Raw genomic sequence first — 27,376 nt, 5'->3', positions numbered from 1 at the left:
GGCTCTGAGACCCGAGCTCCGCCGATGAGGTCAGTGGAGCCGACGCGCCGGGAGGAGGGCAGTGGAGCCCCCGGACGCGGGAGTTGCGAGGCTGGCGGAGGGGCGGGACGGGACGGGAAATGGGACGGAGAGCTAGGGCCGCGGGAGGAGGAACGAGGGGGCGTCGGCGCTGGAAGCCGGAGGCGGCCCGACCCGGATCGTTTCCTTCCGGAGAGGAGGCCGGCTCTGGACCGAGGCGGGGACGGGGGCGTCCAAGGGCGGGTGACGGGGAAATAGCGCGGCTCTCGCTTCTCCCGGGCTGGCAGCGGTGCTGCTCGTGGCTCCTCCTCGGGGCCAGTCCGGAGCCCAGCGGCTGGGGGGAGCGGGAGGCGGAGAGCGAGGGCGGGGGCTCGGGAAGGAGGGAGGAGGGAGGGACCAGGCGCGCCAGTGACAGGGTGGCAGCCTAGGAGCGGACGCGTTGCCGCCGCCGCCGCTCCACCTCCTCCTCCAGCAGCTCCTCTCGCTGCTGCCGCCGCCACTGCCGCCGCCGGGAGAAGTTTCACTCCCGACCCTCGTTCGGAGCGCGGACCTAGAGCCGAGCGGGGAGCGCGGCCGGCAGCGGCAACCCGCAGTGGGCCAGGCGCCCGGAGCGCTCCGACCGTGAGCCGGCGTCGGCGCCTCGGCGGCGGGCAGCGGCCCGGGCTGGGGGCGCTGAGGCGGAGGAGGGGCGGGTGTGAGCCGCGGGACCCGCGCGCAGCGCCGCAGCCACTCAGCTAGCGTCCGCGCCGGGGGCAGTCGCGATGGCCGTGCGCTCCCGCCGCCCGTGGATGAGCGTGGCACTGGGGCTGGTGCTGGGCTTCACCGCCGCGTCCTGGCTCATCGCCCCCAGAGTGGCCGAGCTGAGCGAGAGGAAGAGACGCGGCTCCAGCCTCTGCTCCTACTACGGCCGCTCGGCCGCTGGCCCCGGCGCTGGCGCGCAGCGGCCGCTCCCCCAACCTCAGCCCCGGCCGCGGCTGGAGCAGTCGCCGCCCCCCGCGCGCCAGGAGCTTCAGGGGCCGCCGCTGCCAGAGGCAGCGCCTGGAGCAACCAGTTTTCGGAGCAGCCCGTGGCAACAGCCACCTCCGCTGCAGCAGCGGCGGCGAGGACGAGAGCCCGAAGGCGCAACGGGGCTGCCAGGCGCCCCCGGGGCCGAAGGGGAACCCGAGGAGGAGGACGGGGGCGCGGCTGGGCAGCGGAGAAGCGGCCGGCCGGGGAGTAGCCACAACGGCAGCGGGGACGGGGGCGCTGCCGCCCCGAGCTCCCGACCCCGCGATTTCCTGTATGTGGGAGTGATGACCGCGCAGAAGTACCTGGGCAGCCGCGCGCTAGCGGCGCAGCGGACCTGGGCGCGCTTCATCCCCGGCCGCGTGGAGTTTTTTTCCAGTGAGCAGCCCCCCAACGCCGGAATGAGCCAGCCCCCGCCACCCCTGCCTGTCATCGCGCTACCGGGGGTGGACGACTCCTACCCTCCCCAGAAAAAGTCCTTCATGATGATCAAGTACATGCACGACCACTACCTGGACAAGTATGAGTGGTTTATGCGCGCCGACGACGATGTCTACATCAAAGGTGACCTCCCAGCGCCGGCTGTCCCGCCTGCCCGCTCCCCCCCACCCTCTTCTCCCGAATCCTCCCTCTGCAACCAGCCCTAATCCCTGCCCAGCCCCTCTCTGCTTGGCTGCCAGCACGTGCTCTGAGCTCCTGCAGCCCCCAGCCCTCGGTCCCCACCCCTCTCATCCGCCCACCATGCCTAGTCCGCTCCTCCTCTTCTGCTGCAGTCTGGACCCTCCTCACACCTGACCGGTTTTATTAGCCTTTCTCACTCTTGCTGTTCTCCTTTCCGCCCAGCGCTTGCCCCTACTCTTCACTCTGTGTCAACGCTGAGGAAAGGGACTTTAGGGTTAGCCAAAGGCGTTTCCAACTCTGTCCTCCTCCGAAAGCCCGGGTGGTAGTAGTTTCCCAAATCTATCTAGAGGGGCGTGTCCTCAGTAAAGGAAGGGAAGACCGAGGAAGCGGGCGAGAGCCGGTCTGGATACGGGTGTTCTAGCTTTATTCCACAACCCTTTTGTTTTGATTGGATCTAGCGCGGTTTCAGAAATGGTGAGATTAAGGAATTATTTTCGCTATTCGGGACCGTTCCCTCTGCGTTTCCTTCCCTCTCTTACGACCCCGTCAAGCACCGGGAGTCCTTGAGCACCCACACCCACATCGCTCCAGCGCGCACCTCCTTCCAGCCACAGCAGTGCTGCACAGAGTCGGGCCCTAACCCCCACCCCGCCCCCCACCCACCTCAATAAAACCCCGGGCGGAGGAGAGCATTTTCAGGAATTGGTGGTGCGCAGAAGGTGAGAGCGCGGGTGACTTATCCAGACCCCAGGAGCTCCAAGCTGTATTAGCATGTACTAGTGTGGATCCTTTCCAGTCCATCTTGGTGGCGGCGGCGATAAGCAGAGGCTTGGAGTCCTTCCCCCAAACCACGCGCAGCCACAGCAGGAGAAAACTTTGTCAGTTTTAAAAGAGGCGCGGTCTTTCACCCTCATCGTGGGTGGCTCTGGCCAGAGATTTCTAAACTCAGCAGAGAGAAGTTCCTAAGAGCGGGAGTAAATCTTCCCAGTACCGCCCGCTGTGGAGATGGAGATGGGCGCAAGGGAAGTCTCAGGGTTGTGTTGAAGTAGGGTCTCCCAGTGCTTCCTTCCTCCATTTCCCAGCTTCTTGGTCAAAGGGGGGCAGCCCTTCCTTACTGTTAAGAAAGCCTCGTTGCTTTCTCCTTATCCAGGTAGTCTTTCACAGGATTCAAGGAAAAACAAACAAATTCCGTTTTGGCTCAGGGAGGGAGTGTGGAGTAATAACTAGAGATTTCTTGGGGTTAGGTTGGGAAGAGCGAAGTCATTCCATTGGTGATTCGATACAAAAATAAATGGTTGCCTTTCTAATGAATACGGTATCTTACAGACAGATTTCAGATGTATAGCTATCTATAGCTATAAGTGATAGATCGCTTCTAGTCCCCTTGTCTTCTGCGTATGGTTGAAGTCACAAAGGTTTCCTGGCAGAAGTTTGCCACACTTGACAGAGAATTTCTAAAATGCACGAACAGCATCTACTTCTGTCATTTCTCTTAACGGTTTGAAAGACTGTCCATCAGAACACCGAAGTGCCATATTCATTCCATCTCTATTAAGAATGAAATGCATTTTGAATTAAGAACCCAATAATAGCTAAAACTCATTGAAATCCAAGGGTGGGGGGAGGTGTGGCGTGGCTTCAAGATAAATGACTGCAGATGAGTTCTCATCAAAAAACGATAGTAAAGATGCTGACTGGGAATATAAAGAAGGCGGCTACTTCATTGTGTCGCTTTGTAGAATACCAAATGTGTTTTAGCTGCACAATTTGACGTTTAAGTGGTTTTTCTTGATGAACTTACTTACTGTAAGGAAACCAATTATATTATTATTTTAACAAATTTTTTTTTTCCAAAAAGGTGCTTTTCAAAGTTCCCAACTTAAATTCCAACACAACTTTAATATTCTTTCTCTCTCTCAATTTTTGTTTGTATGTGACTCGAGTTTAGTTCAGGACAAAACACGACCAATTTATCAGGAGAAAATACTAATTGGATATCAACAATCTGCCAATCAGTGCTGAATATAAATGTTGTTATTTTCTGAAAATTTTATCATTAACTCAGATATGCTAAGAAATTTATCATTATTCTCCTTATCATAATCTCACCTTTTACAAAAAAAAGTCTGGTGATTATTATACTTAAGGTTTTCCAGTGACCTTGAGTAGAAGGTTAAGAACATTTTATGATGACTTAATTAGTAACGGAAATTTCATAGTTTTAAAGTAATAGAATATTCAGAGAGGTCTTTCTTCCTTTCAGCTGTATTATGACTTTTGGTGAGTTTGTGCACAATGTTGAAAGGTCTTTCCCTTACTTTGTATGTTCTAAATGATTACGAAATTAGGAAAAGGAGAGATTGTTGCCTTTCTCTTTGTAGGTGATAAGTTAGAAGAGTTTCTTCGATCACTCAATAGCAGCAAGCCTCTCTACCTGGGCCAGACTGGCCTGGGGAACATTGAAGAACTTGGAAAATTGGGGCTGGAGCCTGGAGAGAACTTCTGTATGGGAGGACCTGGCATGATCTTCAGTCGAGAGGTTCTCAGGAGGATGGTGCCACATATTGGTGAATGCCTCAGAGAAATGTACACAACTCATGAGGACGTGGAAGTAGGACGATGTGTTCGACGCTTTGGTGGAACTCAGTGCGTCTGGTCTTATGAGGTAAGACAGGCTGTGATGAAAATGTTCACATATTATAGATTCTTGCCAGTTTATTGTCTGGGGCAATGACTATGTTTATTCTCTTGCTTGAAAATGACAGCATCAGCCGTGTATGGACACAAGGTGGATTGTGGGGAATAACTTTCTTCACAGAGCCGAGGCCTATGGGCGGTGTTTTTTATTAGCATGGCCCTTAACTTTAAGCAGGAATCTGTATATATGGTCACATCTCTCTGGAAGATGCTCTTTCCCCTCTATTTGCTTTATTGGTGTTGATATACGTGCTTATCCATTTCCTGTCTCTAACAAGGGGACTAATTTTATTCTCTTGGGTTGTAACTTTTAGCATTTGGTACTTGGTTGGTTGTTGCTGTTGTTGTTTTGGTTAGGTGTATAATTGCATCTCTTTGTTTCCGAACAGTTTCAGTTTTCTTGGAAGATTTTCAGGTGGAAATTTAACATGTATGTTTTATATCATAGGAAAAGGTATCATTTATGATAGATTTATTCACAAAATAAAGGGGGCTTGTTACCTGGGAAAATAGAAGAAGTTATGAAGATGTTAAGTAACTGTTTAGTATTATGACTGGTTCCCTACAATTGGTCTCTGTCTGCCGTTCTATTTCCTGAACAGCAGCTGTTGTTTATATAATCTGAGTTAGGAACTGTTCTTTTATTGTGATAATTAGTTTTATGAAATACTCTGGGATTTTTTTTTTTCCTTCAGAAATTTGTTTTGAAGAGAAATACAATTTTGTTTGAAATAGCTTTTCTAAAGGTTAGTGTTAGTAAAAATTTAATTTAACATTTGGTGTATTGCAGTTTTTAGTAGTTTGGTTTTCAGGTCGTTGGAGTTTGATATACTCAGCTGCACACATATGTAAATTATAACTTAACTCATTTTTTTATCTTTTCAAATTTTTCTTGTCTCCCGGTATAGAAGAAACATGAAAATAGGTTCCTTGAGAAGTCATGATACCTCAAGATTACACAGTTACTTTGTAATTACTTTAGTAATTACTGTGTAATTACTTTAGTTAATTTTGCTTTATTTTTAATACTTTGTGGTATTTACACTTTTAGGGAATATTTCTTCTATCTATTAAAGAAACTAAAAATTATCAATAAATAGTTATTTGGAATATGTACTATGCAAATTTAAAATTGTTATTATCTCATTTCTTTTGATACTAAAATTGTAATTTTTCTTTTGTATAACTATGACTACCCTGTAGAATAAAAATGTTTGCAATGCAAGAACATTATAGTTAAAAATAGGTATTTTAGAATAAACTCACTGAAAAATATCTGTTTCTCCATTTACTATAAAACTAACTGAAAGGCATAAAACAAATACACAGTATAGAAAACACATTAGGTTGATTTTGTTTATATGAAGATACAACTTTGGAGACATTCACTCTGTATGGATGAGTAAACAAAATTATTGATATTTAAAAATAGAGATGGAAATTTATAATGTTTTATTTGGTATTTTATTGCCTTAACATCACATAGAAGGTCTTAACGAACCTTTTGTTTAAATGTCCTTCCCTTCAAGTTTTCGTTGATCCTGCCGTCTTCATCTAGCTGTGTACCCATTTATGTTCCAGGAGAGTAAAGTAAACTCAGGTGACCTACATGCTCAAGAATCGACTTAATATTTTATTTTTAATATAGGCATTTTATAGTGGAACTTTAGGTCATATCATAAACTGACATAAAAGAACAGATAAACCAAGAAATTGCAAATCTTACAAGATGTAACGTCATGATCACAGTATTTTTATTAACTTTTCAAAATACATTTAAATTTACACTCATACTAGGTTATCAACTGAGTTCACAATCTATATGAAGAAATCATTTCTATCTTTTTTTCCTCACAAAAGAAAATATTATTCTCTAAAGTTGTGCTGTTTTAGAAGGTTGACTTTATCTTTTGCTTAACAATTACATAGAATTTACTTTGTTTTGGAATATCAGTTTTTAAAGAGCTATTTAAACAGAATTTTGAGGGGGCATTGCCTTGGTAGTACAAAGTCTCAGGTCTTATTTAAAGGAATGATGGAACATTTCATGGCCAAGGTATTTATTAAATAGCATCTGTTAATAAATTTAGTAATGGTAAATATACAATTAAGTAATAATTTAAGCATGTTAATATTAGGATGCGTTCTGTGTTATATGGGACTCCTGAGTAGATCAGTTGGATCACAGCCAAACTAGGGTTTTCCAGTTTAGATTTTAGGTTAGTTCATATGATGTCCATTCTTTGCTACTGTTCACATTATTTGAAAAGAATCCTCTATTTTACTGTACATTGGTGTCCTCAGTAAAGGTGAAATTGTACATCTGGTCGTATAACAAGCTATGAAAGGATCTTTAACTTTGTTTTCTTTTTTCTTTTAAAAGATCCATCTGTGATAGAATTCTCTTAAAATCTTGAATTTCCTTTATCTATACCTTTCATGGATTTCGGAATTTTGTTTGGCTTTTCCTCCTAATAAAAGTTCTTACAGAATTAAGAGCACTGCCGATGAATTTTGAGTTTAAATATATGAAACATTCATGGTGCAATATTATCTTTTAAAAATGATAAACAGGCTTGAAGATCTTCCAGGAAGAGAATTGAGCAAACATAATTAAACTATATAGACTTTGTAGCTTTTCTTTATGATAAATTACAATTTTTATAAAACCTAGAAATCTTTTAGTATTATTTACTGTTCAATGAAAGTGTACTTTCTCTGTTTTATATACAATTTAGCATTAATTGAGAGAGAGAGAGGATACACTTGAACTTGGGTTTGAGTTCTGTTGTCTTTGGTAAGTTAGTTCTTTGAGCCTTGTTTAGTTCATCTGAAATTGGACATTATAACAGTGTCTGCTACATAATTTTTGGAGAAGATTAAGTGAATTGGCGAAAAAACCTATGTAAAGCCCTTCATATAGTGTTTAGTACACAGTAAATTTTCAATAAATGTTAATTATTATAGCCATAATTGTTGCTGAATAGATCGTGTATTATACATAACATGGATTCATCGATATTTTATTTTTTAATGATTAGTAATGAATGATTTGTCTATATCAAAAGAGTCAAACTAAAAATAAGCTGAATTCTTTTCAGTTAAAGAATCCAACTTTAAGGTTTTTTTGGCAAAGAGCAAGAAAGTTTCAAAAATACTGAAAGTATGGGGATTCCATGTCAGTAGAACTTACTATAAAACATGGAAGTCTGCATGTTTAAATGATGCATTACACATATTTGCTTCAGTCTTTGAGCACTATAATAATAGTTTATCTTAAAAAAACAGTGTGGAAAATATTATCTAACAAGTGATGATCTAATATACATATTTAAGGAATCTCAAATAGATGAGACTCAATATTAAAAAAAAAATTATTGTATAGGTTTCTAGATGGGTTGCCGGAACAATAGCCCCTTTTTCTGAGTTTCTCTGGAAGTTTCAGTAGAAACAGAGGTTAATAGTGTCTCATTGTGCAATCAACTATATGAACACCAGGAACTTGGCTTTCAGGTAGCTAGAACCTGTTCCTGTGGTGCTCACTTTTGCAGGAAATGATGGATAGCTTTACTTCCTCCCTGGGGTAAGGTCCTCATGGTCTGGGAAAAATGTCTTGCATGGGGCTTCTTGCTTTGTTTCTCTCTCTGTCATCTCATCCCCTTTTACTTTTTTTCTTTCTGTATTTAATGATATATAAAATAGATTACAAATACATTTGGTATGCACCACTTTTCATCAAGTTCTTAGTAAATTAACGTGCTTATGATAGACCAGCCCCTGTGTCGCAAGAGATCACAGAATGTGCGCCCAGATCACTCCTAGGGCCCAGGAATGACTTGACCTCTCCTGACTAAAGAGGCCTTTAGTTGCTGATCAGCCTCAGATGGACTGGTTCTCTGTGTGCCTAAGACCATTGGAGAGTCAGAATTATGATTCTCCCTTTGGTACTTGGAGGTAGAAACATCTATAATCCTAGGACATATGGCATATGTTAATCAACACACTTCATGGGTTGCTGTTGTACTCATTTATACCTCAAATTGTATAAGTAAAGATTACTAACTAAAGCATATTCGTGAAAAATCATTCTATTTTATTCATTCTGTGAGTGTGAGAATTTATTGGCATCTACTGTTGGCTAAGTTCGCTTTTGTGGTAGAGCTCTATCTTGGCTACTGGTTTTCTAGTTCTCTGAGCTGCAATCTGGCAGCTTGGGAGGCTGCATATGGCTCTTAAACATTGTTTGGCTCATGGAGTGTTTTAAGGTTTTCTGTTTTTGTTTTCAGATGCTTTTAGGAGAGGCCAGCAGTCTTCAGTCCCCTTCATATCCTAATTCTAACAACAGGCTTTCCTTGCATGTTTATTTTAACTGCCTGGCCCAGGTATGCTTATGAGTCCTGATATTTTGAGGCAGATAATGCACATGTTGAAATTTTTATTAAAATATTCTCTAGAAGATGAAATGATTTTCTAGTGAGAATGAGATGTGTATTTTAAATACTGTAATTTAAAGAAGAATTTTTTTCCAACTTGGCTGTTAGAATTGTGTGTCATATAATATAGTTATACTTCCTTTGTTGTAGGTGTATTTTTAGTAACTAGAAAGTCCTCACTGTTAAAAAAAAAAAATAGTTCAGCCAATCCAGTTTCAGCATGTGCCTTAGGAGAATTGCAAGTTCTATTTCTTTGGTTTCTGTTTTAGTGTGATCCTTTATATTCAAGCATTAAGTAATTTTAATTTCAATGATTCTTCTTCTCCCTATGAGGGAGTTTTACATTTCATCTAAGACTCATCTTCAGAACAGTGTGTATTTATCTTCTTAATGTTTATAGTTAAATGGAGCCAGAGAATGCATGTGTCTTTATTTCATTCAATTAAATGTTTCGAATAAAATATAGCTCTATATTGATAAATATATTTCTCTTTGGGCTTAAAAACCATTTCTTAGGACTAAACAGATTTTTTATTAGATTCTTTAAAGAGTTAATTTCAAGCCAGAATGTCTTATGTCTCATCTTGGCCCCCTAAAGGGTATAAACACCCTAGAAAATTCCATTATTTCACAAAAGGATATGTTCTGGAAGTGTTTCTCTGGGCTTATAATACCAGAGAGCTATACCATAAAAAACTACATATAAGTTCTTCATAACATAACCATTAAGGTTAAAATAGTTGTGCCATTCTTAAAGGGCTATTGTACATCCTCCCTGGAATCTTCCTGTTAACTTAGGGGCTTCACTCTTCTGCAATGCTAATTTTGCTGTATCATGAACATGGTTTATGCCCCCAGAGTATATTAATATGTATGGAGAAGCATAAGTGGGGACTTGGATCAAAAATTCAGTCGTTCAAACATCTTTTCTTGGTTCTTATTCACAGTTTAGTTTTTAACTAAAAGCGGTAACCTGCTCACACCTACCCTTCCCACCCCCATTTCGCTTGTCAGATGAAATCATCACGCATTGATTTTATGCAGCTTCTTTTCTGCTACATTGTTTTCTTCCTTGTACAAAATGAAATTGCATTCCAAGTTGAAGGAGAAACATGGTGTGGTTTTTCCATATTTTGTAGTCTTAGCTAGTTTATTGTTATTGTTAATGGATGCCTTATCACTTGAATTGTGACAACATATGCTTTATAAGATGATTCTGACAAATTGTGGAAAATAGTAAGTGAGAAAGATGCCTCCACACAATTTGAAATAAGTTCCATGACGACATAAATACTATCTTAGATTAAAAGCTTTGGATATTTTTCCTCCTTAATTGATCATAAGTATGCTAATTTCCTGAAGAAATTCCAAGTCAACTTTTTACTTCTGCTTGCTTTGTCTTGGTCTCCAAAAAACCCCGTATGTTTTTAGAAACATTTATTTCAGTCTTTTTTCTATCGAATGAATTAGTGTTCATCATGCAAATAAATGTATTCAGTAATATAACTGATATGGCATTTTCCTTTGATAATAACATGTTACATGTTTTGAGCAAAGGTGTGCCTTTTAATAATGAGGTATTTGAGCTAGCCATAAACTTCATTAAAATAAAAAATTCAGCGTCTTTAGTCATCTGAGTCATTATTTGATATGATTGAGCAATAAGAAAGCCTGAGTAAATTGAAAAATTAAGGGATTGCCGTTCCCTCAGAATTCTAACGTTCTGTTCATTTACTGTCCTAACTATTAAACAACACTCTAGTTAAGGCTTAACCACATACAAATACTTTTGAATGATAACATGCATTTAAGGTGACCCTGTCTTAGAAAGGTGTGGGATATTTATGGCACAGTATGTGATAAGTTTCTAAATTAAATAAATCAAAACAATGCTAAAAAAAAAATCAGCAAACCCTGTTTTGGAACTAACTAATGAATGGAATGGATTTCTTAATTCATTGAGTTTGTAAAATCTTTACTCACCATTTGTCATTTTTCAAGCTCTGTCCCTCATTCTTCACTGTCAATGGCATCTGCACTTTTCATTCTCTCTTTGTTTCATTCATTAAAGAGAGATAGCTTAAAAAAATATATGCATGCTAATAAAAGTAGTATGCAATAAAATTAAATTCAAATGTGAAGAAATAAAGGAAAAAGGAAAATGTAGAAAAATAAAAAAAATCTTTAAAAATGTGGGTTGGGCTCATGTTTTGCTGTTGTTAAAGAGAACTTTACCTAGATACTGAGACCTGAAAGAGATCTTTCCTGTAGAACAGAGAGGGGCTCTGAGGGATCACAAAACTCAGCACCACTTCTGTGAGTAGAACAATATGAATTGTTTCAATATTTCTTGTAAATCACCTCAACATAAGCCAGGAGTGCCACACAGACGGGCAGTTCTGCAGGAGGAGTTCTACTTGGAGACAGTGCAATTATGTTCAAGTGCACCATTGCCTCCTGCCTTATTTGATTTTATTTTAAAATTTAGAATAGCTTTCGGAAAGCCCTTCATGGATATTGCTTATCGCTAAGATGTTTCATAGTAGGTTGGCCAACAGGAAGTTTGAGTTACACATGTTCTCTGGTGAGAACCCAGAATGCATCTGTTGTGTCATTGGTTAAGGACAGATACATGATTGTGCTTTGCTCATCAAGAGGATGATGGAAACACTAGCTACACATGGACAAATCAAACCAGATTAGAGACCCAATGGCTGTCCCTCCTGAGGAGCACAGAGTGAAGTCCAAGAGAATTCCTAACATCTTGGCCTAGAATTAGCAATGTGGTTACCTCGCTATCAAGTTGATTATTAGAAATGTCTATTTTCATTAATTCGATAATTTATTGTATAATCATATGTTATATAATTTTTATTACATTTTTATATAAATGTAAGTTTAATTTTAGGTAAAATTTGCATGCCCAAATGAAAACATTGAACAATCAACATTTTAATGAAAAAATCTCTTTTAATCTAATGTTCCTATATATAGAAATAAATTTTATAGGAGTTGAGTATATTTAATACCCATGATGAGTGTTACGAAGTATGAGAAAAATTACAGTGGTAAATTAAATTTAAACTAGTCTGCCTTAGAATTCATTCATCTCACATCTTATATAGCTGGCTGGTTTCATTTGTCCAAATATGTCTCCATCAGCAGTGAACACACATAGCCCTTCCTTGTCCTCATGGAGCTCAGAGGGAGGAGGGAGTCCTGCTTCTAACGTTGTCTTGCTTTCACGTCTGATACAGAGTTGGATTTCCCATCTTTGTCATCCTTCCGAATTCTCTTTCATTCTAAGTCAGGAGAGCTCCACTTGGGTTCACGGTGATGTGTGTGTTGGAACTGGGATCACGGGGTCTTTATCTGAGTTTTCTTAGGTGAACATCTTCCTCTCTTGTTTGTATTAATTTACTGAAGAGGAGTAAAACAAAGGCACGTTTAGTGGTTTGATGGCATATAAATATGTTTTTTGCCTTTTGTAAAGCACAGGCCACTAAGAATTTGTTTTTTAACCAAATCTAGAGCTGGAATACTTGGCTTCAAGTTGTAGATCTGCCATTCACTAGCTGTATGGCCTGAGACAGTAACTTAACTTCTTTGTGCCTTAGTTTCCTCATCTATCAAATGGATATAATCCCAGTACCCACCTCGTAGAACGGTTGTAAGGATTAAATGAGTCAATGTATATAACAGCACTCACAATAATGCCTGGCAGTGTTAAGTGTTCTGCAGCTGTTAGCTATTTTCGCAGAAGCAGAATGGTATAAAATGGTGCCAACTTTACAGAGCCATTGTGAGATATAAAAAGGTCAACGTATTAGAAGGCCTTAGACTAATGCTTGACACATAAGTCCTGTATAACTCTTAACTACTATTAATGTTTTCCAGTGTACAATGTTCATATTCTTTTTTACCCTCATGGGAAAGAGAACGTTGATTGGAAAGGGTTTATTGCAATTGCTTTCTGAAAGATGGACTTTGCTGTAGCAGGGAACGTGCTGATTCAGTACTTCCTCAGCCTGACTGCACCGTTGAATCCCCTGGGGGACTTCGGAAAAAATCTGGTGCTGGAACCCATCCTTGACCATTATATCAGAATCTCTTAACAGGTGAGACCTGCCACATAGGTGATGTTTCAAACTCCCTAGGTGATTCTAATGTGGCTCTAAGATTTAGACCTCTGTATAACTTTTTTTTAAATCGCTCTCTGTATTCAAATATCCAGTCCATTCTTTATTCCTTAAAAATAACTTTTTGTTCTGTTTTACTTTGGGGTAGATCATAGGAGGGAAATAGACATTCTGCATTTCTGTCTATGTTTGTTACTTACCTGTTCCAAAGAGTTAGTGACTGGATTTAAGATAATAAACTTAAAGCCATCACTCATAACTGTAGGTTTTCTTATGGTCTGCTTTTCATGGTTCACATATTACTCTTTTCTTTTTTTTTTTTTAATTAAAGATAGATTTTAAAACATTCTTACAAAAAAATATTTTTCTAACCCATGCAAGGCTAGAGTTTTTATACCCGTTTTTATTTAATATGTTTGAGTAATGTATAGTAACAGAGTTCTTAAAATTATAGGTGGAATGTTTTCATTGACTTGATTGCATTAACATTGACTGGTGACTTGGAGCTCAAAACGATAAAAGATAACGTAGTATCTGTTTGATTGTGGAAACAGTAACTTATTTACAAACTTTTTTGGGTAAATTTGATTTCAGCCAGTATTTTCAGCAAGTATTTCCATGCCCATGCTATAGTTGACTGCTATAATGGAGAAAAATATAGGATACATAGGATTGTAAGGGAAGAAGTCCCCAAGGAGAAGAGCAAAGTGCAGTACTTCCTTCAAACTAGACGTCATACACAGGTGCATTGCCAGGTAAGTCAGAATGCCTGAGGAGGCAAAGGTGGAAGAACAGCATGATGGCAAATAGTGTGTTTGCTTCAAGTATGTCTGGAGGTAGGAGAAATGAGGCTCAAAAGCTGTTGGTAGAACTCAGGAAAGGCCTTGTACATCATCTTCAGAGGTTTAGGATTATACCTTGTAGATCATTGATTCTTAGAATCACCTGGGAGATGTCATTGGTTTAGATACCGTAGTTGTGATGGAGCACTTGTGTAGAATTGCTAAAAATCTCTGGGCAATTGTAATGAGTAGTCAGAGTGGAAAATCAGTTCCATAGATCATGGGGAGCTTTGAAGATTATTTTTTCATTGGTGAATGCCATGATCACATTATGCTACAGGTAATGGTTGTAGCATGGAAGGATGGACTTTTTAGTTCCTAGGGATAGTAACAAAAGACAACTAGGATGATATGGTACCAGAACCATGAGAAATGAGTCTTGATGAAAGAGTAAAGGTGGCGGTAGAGGTGAGCCTAGTGAGGAAAGAAAATTGATAGAAGTAGGCGATTGATTACATACAGGGTGTAATGGGGGAGAGTTACAAGGTAACTCCTGGGCTTTGTATTCGTATGCTAGTACTATTCCCAGAGACTGTGAATAAAGGAAGAAGGGTGAGTGTGGGTGATTGGTGTGTTTCAGGTGTGGGCAGAGGGTGAGGAAAATGGAGGTCCATTTTGGATACATTGAATTTTGTTTATTATTTATCTATTCAACAAATACTTATTGAACAATGAATATTCCTGGCACTTTTATAGGAAGAAAAAAAGAAAAAGAAAAGAAATGGACAAGATTACTGCCTTGTTTTCTAGAGGGGAAAGAGAGTAAATCAGTAATGGAAGGCCAAAAGAACACAAGAATGTGGGTGTGCAATTTTAAATAGGGTGGTTAGGTGGGCTTTACTGAGAAGATGATATTTGAACCATGTGAGGAAGAAGCTCTCCTGCCAAAAGCAGTAAGCAGTCAAGTCAAGAACTTGCCAGAGGGCAGAAGGGAAGCTAGAGTTGAATAACAGGCCAGGAGGGTGAGATCTGAGGGGATAAGGGGTAAGACATCATGTTCAGCTTTGCAGTCCTTTGTCAGTACTTCTTAGTAGAAGATTGAGGCCTACAAAGCTGTTGCTCTCTGAGATTAAGCTGGTAGGAGTATGGCTCTACTGTAGGTATTATCAGGCTACGTGAATGCATTTGTTTTAGGCAAGCTTCACTCATGGGTGAAACGGTTATTGTTTAAAATGTAAAAAGAAAAACCATGCCAAAGCCATAGGATTAAAAGATTGTTTAAAATTTAATTTATTAAGAGTCATTGATTTTTAAATTGTTTACAATTCAAATTTTATTTGGTGATTGGAACCAGTAATATTATAAAATGGTTCAAAAACAAGGCATAAAAATAGATAGAGTTAAAAATCTTTCAATTCCTGGCCTCCATCTGCCTGGAGAGGCCTTCCCCCTAACAACTGTCTACTCTTTTTTCCAGAGTTTCTTTTGCATGTGAGACTATGCATGTATAGTATTGCCCACCTCTCGAATTTACATTTTTCACAAGAGGTGGCATATTATATACATTGCTGTGAATGTTGCTTTTTTCAATAAAGAACATTTCCTGAAGTTATTCTGTCGTTACCTCATTTTCATTAATCTCCTTCTCTTTAAAAAAACCATCATTCTCTTTTATTTAACATTTTTTTAATGTTTTATTTTTGAGAGAGAGAGAGAGAGAGAGAAAGAGAGAGCGAGCGAGTGAAGGAAGGCAGAGAAGAGAGTGAGATCCAGAATCTGAAGCAGGCTCCAGGCTGCTCAGAGCCAGACGGGGGGCTCAAACTCACTAACTGTGAGATCATTACCTGAGCTGAAGTTGGATGATTAACCGACAGAGCCACCCAGGCACCCTATTCTCTTATTTATTGTTGCCTAGTATTTAAAAACGAAACTGAAAATTGTCTCTTATTTTAAGAGGCATTTATGTGAGAGCAAAAGGAAAATGGACAGTGCAACAGCCTGCAATCAGTATATATATTTCCATCTTTTCTGGATTGCTAAATTTTTAAAAAAAAATTTTAATGTTTATTTATTATTTGTGAAAGACCGACAGAGCATGAGTGGGGGAGAGGCAGAGAGAGAGGGAGACACAGAATCCAAAGCAGGCTCCAGGCTCTGAGCTGTCAGCACTGAGCCTGACATGGTGCTCGAACTCACGAACCATGAGATGATGACCTGAGCCCGAGTCGGACGCTCAGCCGACTGAGCCACCCAGGTGCACCAATTGCTAAAATTTTTTATTGTGTGTTTTTTTAAGGTTTTATTCAAATCCCAGTTACTTAATATACAGTGTAACATTAGTTTCAAGTGTACAATGTAGTGACTCAGTGCATCCATACAACTCAGTGCTCATCACAACAATTGCAAACAAACAAAACCAAAAAACTGGGGCACGTGGGTGACTCATTTGGTTAAGCATCCGACTTTTGCTCAGGTTGTGACCTCATAGTTTGTGGGTTTGCGCCCCATGTCAGGCTCTGTGCTGACAGCTCGGATCCTGGAGGCTGCTTCAGATTCTGTGTCTCTCTCTCTCTCTCTCTCTCTCTCTCTCTCTCTCTCTGCCCCTCCTCCACTCACACTCTGTATCTTTAAAATAAATAAACATTAAAAACAATTTTTTAAAAACCCTGAAAAACCAAAACTAAAATAAATAAATAAATTTTTAAAAAGAGTAACAGACTTCCCACATGGTTAACCCTTTTTAAAAAAATGTGTATTTGATATGTAAAATTATTATCTGATTTATTTAAGATATGTATAGGGTGATCTGAAAGGTAGCCTGGTACAAATTGTAATATTAAAAACATATTTTACATCTTTTTTTTAAAGTTTATTCATTATGTAAATAATCTCTACACCCAATGTGGGGCTGGAACTTAAAACTCCAAGACCAAGAGTTGCATACTCTTTCACTTGAGCCAGGCAGACGGCACCCCAAAAGCATATGTTATATTTCTTGAATATGAAGGAAATATTTAAATATGTATTAAATATTAAGGAAATAAATAAATATGTATATTACATTTACCGTATAATATGTTAAGTATGTTTGTTATATTTAATGTAAACATGTATGTAAATATGCATATTTAAATTTATTAACTTAGGAGCTTCTGAGGACAGATTTAATCGAGAGGCACAGAAGTGCTTGACTACTAAACAACCAGTAAGAGGATAACGGGCATAAAGCATAATAAATGTCAAGTCATAAATTTGGGCTTCCATTTTTTATACGTTATTTGCCAGATCTTGTATGCAATATATTATGTCATTGTAAAGTTTCCTGCAGTAGAATTACCAAACAAATTTAGGGTCATTAAAGTGTGGATCTATATTACACAATATTATTTGGCAATAGACTAAAGTTATTTTTACTTCTCTTGAAAATTTTGTTGATAGTTTTAGATAAGTAATTGATTGCATACTTATAGGATATTCTTTGTTATATCTGGAGGTTATTCTTAGAGTATAGAATGAAGTTACAATGTTTCTATCTGGTATGGCTTTTGCTTAGTGTTTAAATACTTTAAGATACATATCTTCCTTTGTGAAACTAGAGTTTAGGAATTATGAACATATAGTCTATTTTATGTCTTAATAGAACATTAGGAGCTTCTGCTACAAATAGATTTAGAGCAGAATACCTTAGATTAATTACATAGCATATAAATCCATCATCCTTAATATCCTACCCATAAAATTGCTTACATTAAGATTCATATGTTTCCTTTATTCATATGTTTCCTTTCTGCATTTCTCATATTTAACCTTTCTCTTATTTTGGTTTCCCATTTTAATTAAATAGCCTTAAAGATTTACAAAATTATAGTCAATTAAATCATGGCAAGAATGTCTGCTGACTTTGAAAAGTCTATAGAAAGACCCAGTATAATCAAATAGCCTTTGTTAATCAGTGTTTGCTTTTCTGACAATACATTTTGTAGTAGTGTTTGTGAATGTTTGCTTTTATTGGTTGTCACCATGTGACTGATGATTACTCTTGTTGTTATACACATTAGTTGCAATAATATTTATATATTTACTCCAGTAAATTCTGCATATAGATGGTCTAACACTTAATCAATTTTTAAAATAATTTCAAATCCATTTGAATTGATTTGTTTTTTCATTTGAAGAGCATTTCACAGTATACCATAAATTAGATTTTTGAAACCTAAGCAATATAATAAATGGTAGTATATTCATTGAAATACAAAACACATACGTAATTATAAAATAATTATGATACTTTTATAATAAAGCAAAATTAGTGTAAATGTAGGTATTTTCGTCAGGTCCTGTAAGGTCCTAATTTGAATACATTTTAATTTTTGGTCCTTTTTTTCTTATCTCAACCAAGTTCTAATTTTTGTAATCTTAATTAAGTTTTAATTTCCTGTCCTTTATTCTCTTAATGTTTCTTCATTTTCTAGCACTCTTAGTGTTGAAATGCAATTACCAGGTTTTATTCTGCCTCAATCCATTTTAAAAGTAATACCTTAGCTAGCAGATATATAGCCACAGTGGCATTATGAATTTTGATTACACTTCTCTTATAAAACTAAATTGCCATATTAAGGAACAAAATACATCACCTTATTTCAATTTTGACACTTTTAACACAAGGTCACATGGTTTTGTGTTCTTAAATGCCAGGACCAGCCTGGCAGACACCCTCAAACTCTCCAAGGCTTGTAAAACTTAAATCTCTTTTGCATTAGACCAGAGTTCCATTTCTCCAAGTACCTCATTTGAAGAGTTGCTTGAAACAGTCATAATGAGTGAAATTGATTTTATCAACTTTGACAGATAGTTGTAATATGTGTCTGGAAATAATGGCGAGCAGATCTGTTCTGATGTTCTCCAGGCTTTATTTTCTAGCAATTACCAGTTGTATAAAATATGTAAGTAATGATACTGATAATTCCTGATTATATAAAATGTTTTATTTAAAATTTTTTTTAATGTTTATTAATTTTTTTGAGAGAGAGACAGAACATGAGCAGGGAAGGGGCAGAGAGAGAGGGAGACACAGAATCTGAAGCAGGCTCCAGGCTCTGATCTGTCAGCACAGAGCCCAGCACGGGGCTTATATTCATGACCTGAGCCAAAGTTGGCCACCCAACCGACTGAGCTACCCAGGTGCCCCCTTTTACCTTTTTAAAGAACCCTTCTTTCACTTTATTCCTTGTCCAAAAGATGATTTGTGACCGAAATGCTATGTGAAAAAAATATTTTTAGGAATGTGAGTGGTGAATCCCTTTTTTAGTTTTCCATTTCTCCATACTAGTATTGTTTTTCAGTTTACATGCATGACTCTATGGGAGTCATCCAGTTTCCACAACTCTTAGGTAAGTTGAATAAAGAATGATTTTAGCAGCATATTATTCTCATGGCCAGTTCATATACATTTATTAGTCACATTTTGGAATGTTAGAGATTTGTGAAAATACTTTTTTTGTTAGTACATTTGCTGTACTTTTTTCTGTAAAGTAGAATTAACGTGGCTTTGACAAACTAATCTAGATCTGAATCTAATAGATTTTCTTCTATTTAAAAAATTGGTGGATAATGTTGGCATCATTTTGTAGAGCTGTATTGGTCACTTTTATTTCTTTTGTTTTTTTTCTTTCCGAGTTTTTGTTTAAGTTCCATTTAGTTAACAGACAGTATAATCTTATTCTCAGGTATAGGGTTTAGTGATTCATCACTTACAACAGTCAGTATTCATCACAATAGGTGCCCTCCTTAATACCATCACCTATTTAGCCCATCCCCCTATCTACCTCCCCGCTGGTAACCATCATTTTGTTCTCTGTAAAGTCTGTTTCTTGGTTTACATCTCTCTCTCTTTTTCCCTCTTTGCTCATTTGTTTTGTTTCTTGATTTGTTGTTGATTTGTTTCAAATCCCACATATGAATGAAATCACATGGTATTTGTCCTTCTGTGACTGACTTATTTCACTTAGCATAATACACTCTAGCTCTATACACATTGTTGCAGATGACAAGATTTCATTCTTTTTGATGGCTGAGTAATGTTCCATTGCATATGTGTGTGTGTGTGTGTGTGTGTGTGTGTATAGATATACCACTTCTTCTTTATCCATTCATCAGTCAGTGGACATTTGGGCTCTTTCTGTAACTTGGCTATTGTCGATAATGCTGCTATAAGCATGTGTCCCTTTGAATCAGTATTTTTTGTACCCTTGGGTAAATACCTGGTAGTGCAATTGCTGGGTCATAGGGTAATTCTGTTTTGAACTTTCTGAGAAACCTCCATACTGTTCTCCCAGAGTGGCCGCATTAGTTTGCATTCCCACCAACAGTGCATGCAGCGCACATCCTCTCCACATCCTCACCAACACTTGGTGCTTCTTGTCTTTTTGATTTCAGCCATCCTGACAGATGTGAGGTGAGGTCTCATTGTAGTTTTGTTGATTGTTTCCCTCACTGTGCAGAAGCTTTTTCTTTTGAGGAAATTCTGATAGTTAATTTTTGCTTTTGTTCCCCTTGCCTCAGGAGATGTATCTAATAAGACTTTGATACAGCCCATATCAGAGAGGTGACTGCCGATGTTTGGCTCTAGGATTTTGATGATTTCCTGTCTTAAATTTAGGTCTTTTATCTATTTTGAGTTTATTTTTGTGTATGGTATAAGAAAGTGGTCCAGTTTCATTCTTCTGCTTGTTACTGTCAGTTTTCCTAATGCCATTTGTTGAAGAGATTGTCTTTATTCCATTGGAGATTCTTTCTTGCTTTGTCAATTGACCATACAGTTGTCGGTTCATTTCTAGGTTTTCTATTCTGTTCTACTGATCTGTGTGTGTATGTTTGTGCTGGTACCATATTGTCTTGATCACTACAGCTTTGTAATATAACTTGAAGTCTGGAATTTTTTTTTTTAAGAAGAACTTCTTTTTTAAAATTAGTTAATTAATTATTTTGAGAGACAGAGAGAGAGAGAGAGAGCATGAATCAGGGAGGGGCAGAGAGAGAGAGGGAGACCGAGAATCAGCACATATTCTGATGTGGAGGTTGAACTCATGAACCAAACTGTGAGATCATGAAGTTGGAAGCTTAACTGACTGAGTCACTCAGGCATTCCTAAAGTGTGGAATTTCGATGCCTCCAACTTTTCTTTTCTTTTTTAAGATTGCTTTGGCTATCTTAGGTCTTCTCTGGTTCAATACAAATTTTAGGATTGTTTGTTTTAGCTCTCTGAAAAATGCTGATGGTATTTTGATAGGGATTTCATTAAATGTATAGATTGCTTTGGATCATACAGACATTTTAACAATATTTCTTTCTTCCAGTCCATGAGCATGAAATGGTTTTCCATTTCTTTCTGTCCTTTTCAATTCCTTCCAATAGTGTTCTATAGTTTTCAGAGTACAGATCTTTTACCTCTTTGGTTAGGTTTATTCTCAGGTATCTTAGAGTCTTTGGTGCAATTTCTTGATATTGAAGTAAATTTAGTTGCATCTCTACATCATGTTAACAGTTAAGGTATGTAGCCCATGGGAAAATTGAAACCAGAGTAAGGATTTAGGGTAGTGTAAAAAGCAGTGTATACAACTCAGTCTAATGTTGATCCAGAGCTTAGTGTGGTTCTATTCATTTTTCTCTGTCTCGTTAAGAACAAAGACTATGCTAGGAAATGTCTAAAATGTCTAGTGTTTATTATATGATGAGCAGTTACCTAATTGCCCACCTAAGCTTTTTAACTTGAGTACATAAAATAATAATAATAATAATAATGATAATAATAATAATAATAATAATAATAATAATAATATAATAAGCATCAAACTGGTTTATATTGATACATAGCTATAAAAATAACTCTTGATCATTAGTTGCATACCAAACACTTTACTGGATGCTTTAACATGCTTTTCTGTGCTGTAAGGGTGATTAAGTGAGTTAAAGTGTCCTTTCTTTTGTCTTAAGGTATAAATGGGCACCATACTCGGAGCACTTTTGTAACTTGCCCAAATTCACACAGCCAGAGAGCTGTTTGAGTCTTGCTTTGAACTCTGGTTTATTTGATTCCAAAGACCATATTTTTCTCTGTAATATTACATTGACATTCTGCCTTAACTTTCAAAGAATGACATTTCATTTTTATTTTAAAACTATGTTGTCAGATTGGAATAGACAAGTTCAAGTATATTCAGTATGAGGAAATTGGAAAGAAATGACGTAGGCTACAAAGGTCAGACAGTAAAGACCGGAATGGAGAGCTGCTGCCATCAGTTTTAACATCCTTGCCACATCCTTTCCTGTTGGAGATAAAGAGTGTCTTCATCTTTCTGGGAGAGACCTGTAAAGAGTGAATGAAAAGGACCAAAAGTGTTATAGTCCTTCTAGTCCTAAGCGTGTGTGTTTACAGGAAAAATATCCAACACTAAAGCTTTCATTTTCTATAGAAGCAGAAAATTGTATATTTTACTTTACCTCAGGGCAAGAGTAAAAATGTAGGCTGTCAGTTTTATCTTAATTTTTTTTTTCTTTCAGCTATACTGTTTAGGAACAAAGTACACATGGGCATGTGTATCACACTAGAATTTCACTTGTTGGGGTATATTCTGAGAATGCATGAGTTTATCTTAAAAATATTCTTTGTTCTGTTAACTAGTTTATGTTAGAATGAAGATTTCTCATGTACTTCTCAGAAGTGCATATACATAGAGGAAAATTTTCAGAAGTAGTTACATATTGTTTTTAAAAAAGCTGAAACTTTGTAGAAACCATTATTTCAGGGATTTTTATTATGAGTGTTCATAATTATTAGCTTCTAGGAGTGCCTTTTACATGGACTTGCATTGTTAATAATTTCTTGTGAAAATCCCTGCAGATAAATGGGTTTATTACCATTTTTATTAGAATCATCATAATAAGCAGGCTTGTGTTGAGTGCCAGCCGAATGCTTAGCTCTAGATAGAATATGAAAATAGAGATAGTGCTTCAGATAACAGCTTTAGAATCCTAGAGTGTTACAGTAAAGTCATACAGTGGAAGTATTGGAACAACAGCCCATGTCAGAATGAATGCATTTCAAGCACTTACCAATATAAGATTGCATGTATTGTTCTAAAGACATAAACTTCTCTTAAAGAGTTGAGAGTATAGCTAGGAAAAAGGATAATCTTAACTATAGCTTGTTCAAAAGGAGCCATCCCTGGGGGCACCTGGGTGGCTCAGTTGGTTGAGTGTCTGACTTTGGCTGAGGTGATGATCTCATGGTTCCTGAGTTCGAGCCCCGTGTCTGGCTCACTCCTATCACCTCAGAGCCCGCTTCAGATCCTCTGTCCCCCTCTCTCCTTGCCCCTCCCTGCTCACGCTCTCTCTCAAAAATAAAACTAAACACTAATATATATATATATATATATATATAGAACATATATATATATATATATATAGAACATATATATATATAGAACATATATATATATATATATATAGAACATATATATATATAGAACATATATATATATATATAGAACATATATATATATAGAACATATATATATATATATATAGAACATATATATATATATATATATATATATATATATATATATATATGGAACTATCCCTGGGAGCTATAAAATTTGGCAGAAGAGCTTCATGGAGAAGTCGATCTTAACTTTGAATAGTAGGTAGGTCAGTTTTCCAAGCATAGAGAAGAGATGAGCCAAGATGGGCTGTGCATGGTGCCCTGAGGGCATGGTTGTTGGGACCTGCCACCTCCCCTAGGTCAAAGCTGTAGAAGAAGGAGTCACAGCACCAAAAGAGAAAATTGGACATTCTTCTATCATAGGGATGACTGTGTCAGTGAGTACCAAAGAGTCAAACTGTTGGCAGAAAGCAATGCAAAGACTGCAGAGGAGACATGATCTGTGAATCCTGGGAAGAAGAAGTGAGAGTCTTCTTTTACCCCTGGGGATTAAGGATCCTTCTAGGCTTCCAGTTAAAGTAAGATCTTGGAATCCCAGGAACTCTTAGGCTACTGGGTTACCTTAATCTCTTTGAAAACTGCCATGTTCAAATTCTTATCCAATGTAACTCATTCTTTCCAATCCAGTTACTTGTAAATTGCCTCTATCTCCACCCCTCATTCAGTGGCAGTGAGCCAGCAAAAAGGAATGACTGGGCATGTAGAATTACCTAGCCAATAAGGGGAAAACCTGAGAAGGAACAAGGGGGAAGGAAGGGGGTTGATCAAAACCCTATAAAACAAAGCACCTTGCCTATAGTCGTGGCATTCACTTTCGAATGTCCCCTCTCTGTAAAGAGAGCTTTCATACTGTTCTTACGTTCTGATCTTACACTCTAATAAACTTTTGCCTGATGCTCAAATAAATAAAATAAATAAGTACATAAATAAATAAATAAATAAATAAATAAATAAATAAATAAATAACTAACTTGCCTTTCTCAGCCTCCCCTATCTTATCACAACCTCCCTCTTGGCAACATTTATAGACTCACATATCATGCCAATTGAAAACAATTTTTTTTTCTCATTTTGAATAACCCACTGAAAACAGCTCCTGTTTAATACAGCTTTAAGAAAAATTTAAAATGTGTATTTGTGAAAAATATATCTAGCTTAAAAACGTGGCTGTACTCTGATCGACGCTGTTCTACAAACATTTGTACCTATGGACAAACTGACTACCTCATCTTGCTTTGTGTGTTTCAATTGATTGGCAGCGCTGATTTCTTCCAGCATTTTTCTGTAAATGAAGGCCTTTTAACAGAAGACACTCATTAATTTCTGTCTCATATTTTAACTAAGTAAATTATTAAGTGCTTAACAAATTATACCTGGGCTTTTAATATTTGTGTTAATTTTTTTTTTTTTTTACCTTTCTATACGGAAACAGTTTACTAGCTTAATGGGATAGGTATTTGGGTAGGAGTGTATAAAGCCATTTTATGAGTTATTGTGTCACATAGGAATGTATTTGACTAAAAAAAACCCCCACACAACAGAAAATTTGTACACAGTGGCTTTTGTCAATTTTCCAAAAGTGTAGGTGATGACTCCATGACTAAGTAGATGCTAAATGGTATCATCATGGTCCCATGCTTTAACTGTCTTTTTGGCTCTGCCTTTGCTTAGAATGTTAGCTTTTGTCCTCAGGCACTGTTCAGGATCTAATCCTAGTTCTAGGTAGGAAGGGGAAAGACTTGCTATTGCCGTGAGTTTAGTCCTTTCTTCAGGATGGAGGTCCTCCCCCATGGACTTCAGCCTACATATCCTTGGTTGGAATTGTGTCATATAGCCATCTGTGACTGCAAGAGAGGTGGGAATCTAGCTTCCACGGTAGGAAAAAAAAAAAAAAAAAAAGCCAAGGAGAAGAGCTTGGGAATGGGTGTTAATAAGGCTAACATGCTGTATTAGAATTCTCTGGAGAGGGGCGCCTGGGTGGCTCAGTCGGTTAGGCGGCCAACTTCGGCTCAGGTCATGATCTCGCGGTCCGTGAGTTCTAGCCCCGCGTCCGGCTCTGTGCTGACAGCTCAGAGCCTGGAGCCTGTTTCAGATTCTGTGTCTCCCTCTCTCTGACCCTCCCCCGTTCATGCTCTGTCTCTCTCTGTCTCAAAAATAAATAAACGTTAAAAAAATTAAAAAAAAAATAGAATTCTCTGGAGAAACAGAACCAATAAGATGTATGGGTAGCTGTCTATCTGTCTATTGATCTATCAAGTGACGGAGATATTTTAAGGAACTGGTTCACATGATGGGATGGGTGAGGGGTGCTGCAAGTCTAAAGTCTTCAGGGAAGGCTAGAGGTCTGGAAATTCTGACAGGAATTGATGTTGCAACCGAAATCTAAAAGTAGTCTGGAGGCAGAATTACTAATATCTGTTTAAAGAAGGGAAAGAATTTTTTAAGGAAAAAAAATTTGAGTTTTCTTAGGGTCTTATTTAGTTGTAAGGTGGTAAATCACTTACAGCATTTTAACCAATAAGATTACTTTCACCTTAATGGACCAGAGAATGTTAGGAGGGATAGTGGAATGTTGACTGGCCTGGAAATTGGGATACCTAGTTCATCACCTTGCTTTTCTGAACCATGTAAGAGAACCACCTAATAATAGATCTCCTACCCTTCCAACTAGATTGTGACACTTACATGAGATAATGGATCTAAAAAATGCTTTATGAACCGCAGAGTGATAAAATACATGAGTATAAACTAGAATATAAAGGTAAGTGTCTTGTAATAACCTTCTCTGAGCTTTGAAGATGGCAGGGCTGGTGAGCTGTCAGATGAGGGTTAGAGCTAAAAGATCTGTTCCTAATTTTTACAGGGTAAGCTTTAGTGCAGAGGGCCTCAGAGGAACATCCGTCCCATGAAAGTGTGACTGTGGAAAGCAATAGGAGGGCCATTTCCTGGCAGAATGAGGAATGTTTGAAGTTCACATCAGACTGTTAGATTTGGTCAGCATGACAGCTGTTTCAATCCGTGTTCTCTTTGGACATACACAACATTCAACTAATATTGGGAGAATATGATTTAAGAAAGACTTCATTTTAAGAATAAAATCTTCTAGAGCTACATAGTAACTTCAAAAAAAATACTAAATAAGGGAATAACAGAAGAGTTTACCTAATGTTACATTTATTAAGAACAGCCTGTAAGTAATCCCAAGTGATGTTGCTTAAATTAATTTTACTTGTATGTAGAATAACTAACCACAACTAATAGTCATTGATAATTTCTTAGTGCATTCACCCATCATTTAAAGCACATAAAAGTCAGCTAAAATTCCACAAAGAGTTGATAATAAATATACCTGCAGAATAGGATTTATATAACCCTGACTATATTTACCATTAATTTCTGACTTCTTCCATAAAATTCTCAGTGCCTTTCAAAGAATGATTTCGAATGTGTTTGTGTAGGATAGCAACTTACTTACGAAATGCAGATGTATCTAGCAATTTAATTCCTTTCAAGAATATTGATGTTGAAACTCTTAAACACTAGCTGTTAGCACTTTTTCTTGATGTTCATGTGGAGTGGGTACTTAAAACTTCAAAGTCGGCTTCAAGTTTTCAATGTTGGTTACAAGTAATCTATCTTCTGTCCTAGCAGTTTTGCTGCCATTTACTCTAAGGAAAGTTGAGATTATTTTAAATTTGTAGTATTTAGTAAGTGAGGCACCCTTACCAGTAGAGAAAATGATTACAGTACTGTGCCTCTATATAATAGATCTGTAGTCACTAAATATGGTTTCCTACATTTACAGTATGAAATAGAAAAAAATACTTAAGATGCAATGTGAAAAGAATGAGTTAAAAGTGGAATATAAATCATAACCTCAATTCAATATATAAATTATATATTGCAGTATAATTAGGTCTTTGGGGATACTACTACATTGCTCTCTGTTATTCTTGGTAAGAATATATTAATATGTATAATACTGGGAGTCATCTGATTAATGAAATTGATACTGGGAGTCATCTGTTTAATGAAATTGAGTGCATTTTTATGTGGGGAAATGAAAAAAAACCCAGACATATTGCCAGATGATGGGCATGGAGTCAACTATAGCATAATTGATTTGATTTAATGTGGTAGGCACTGTCTGTCCTATGTTCTTCAGTAGTGGAGATTCAT

The 27,376-nt window shown here is 38.0% G+C and overlaps 1 protein-coding gene across 1 annotated transcript in view; it reads left to right on the top strand.

The window, feature by feature from the left end:
• Positions 1 to 660: 660 nt before the first annotated feature.
• Positions 661 to 27,376, top strand: part of CHSY3 (chondroitin sulfate synthase 3) — a 291,366-nt gene continuing 264,650 nt past the window's right edge. The window contains exons 1-2 of the mRNA XM_058737063.1: positions 661 to 1,587; positions 4,026 to 4,309. Coding sequence (XP_058593046.1) covers positions 780 to 1,587; positions 4,026 to 4,309 — 1,092 coding nt within the window. The 5' untranslated portion in view covers positions 661 to 779. The remainder of the gene's footprint in view (positions 1,588 to 4,025; positions 4,310 to 27,376) is intronic.

This window comes from Neofelis nebulosa, chromosome 1 (assembly GCF_028018385.1).
Source record: "Neofelis nebulosa isolate mNeoNeb1 chromosome 1, mNeoNeb1.pri, whole genome shotgun sequence".
NCBI lineage: Eukaryota > Metazoa > Chordata > Mammalia > Carnivora > Felidae > Neofelis > Neofelis nebulosa.
This window is presented reverse-complemented; position numbering and strand designations above follow the sequence as displayed.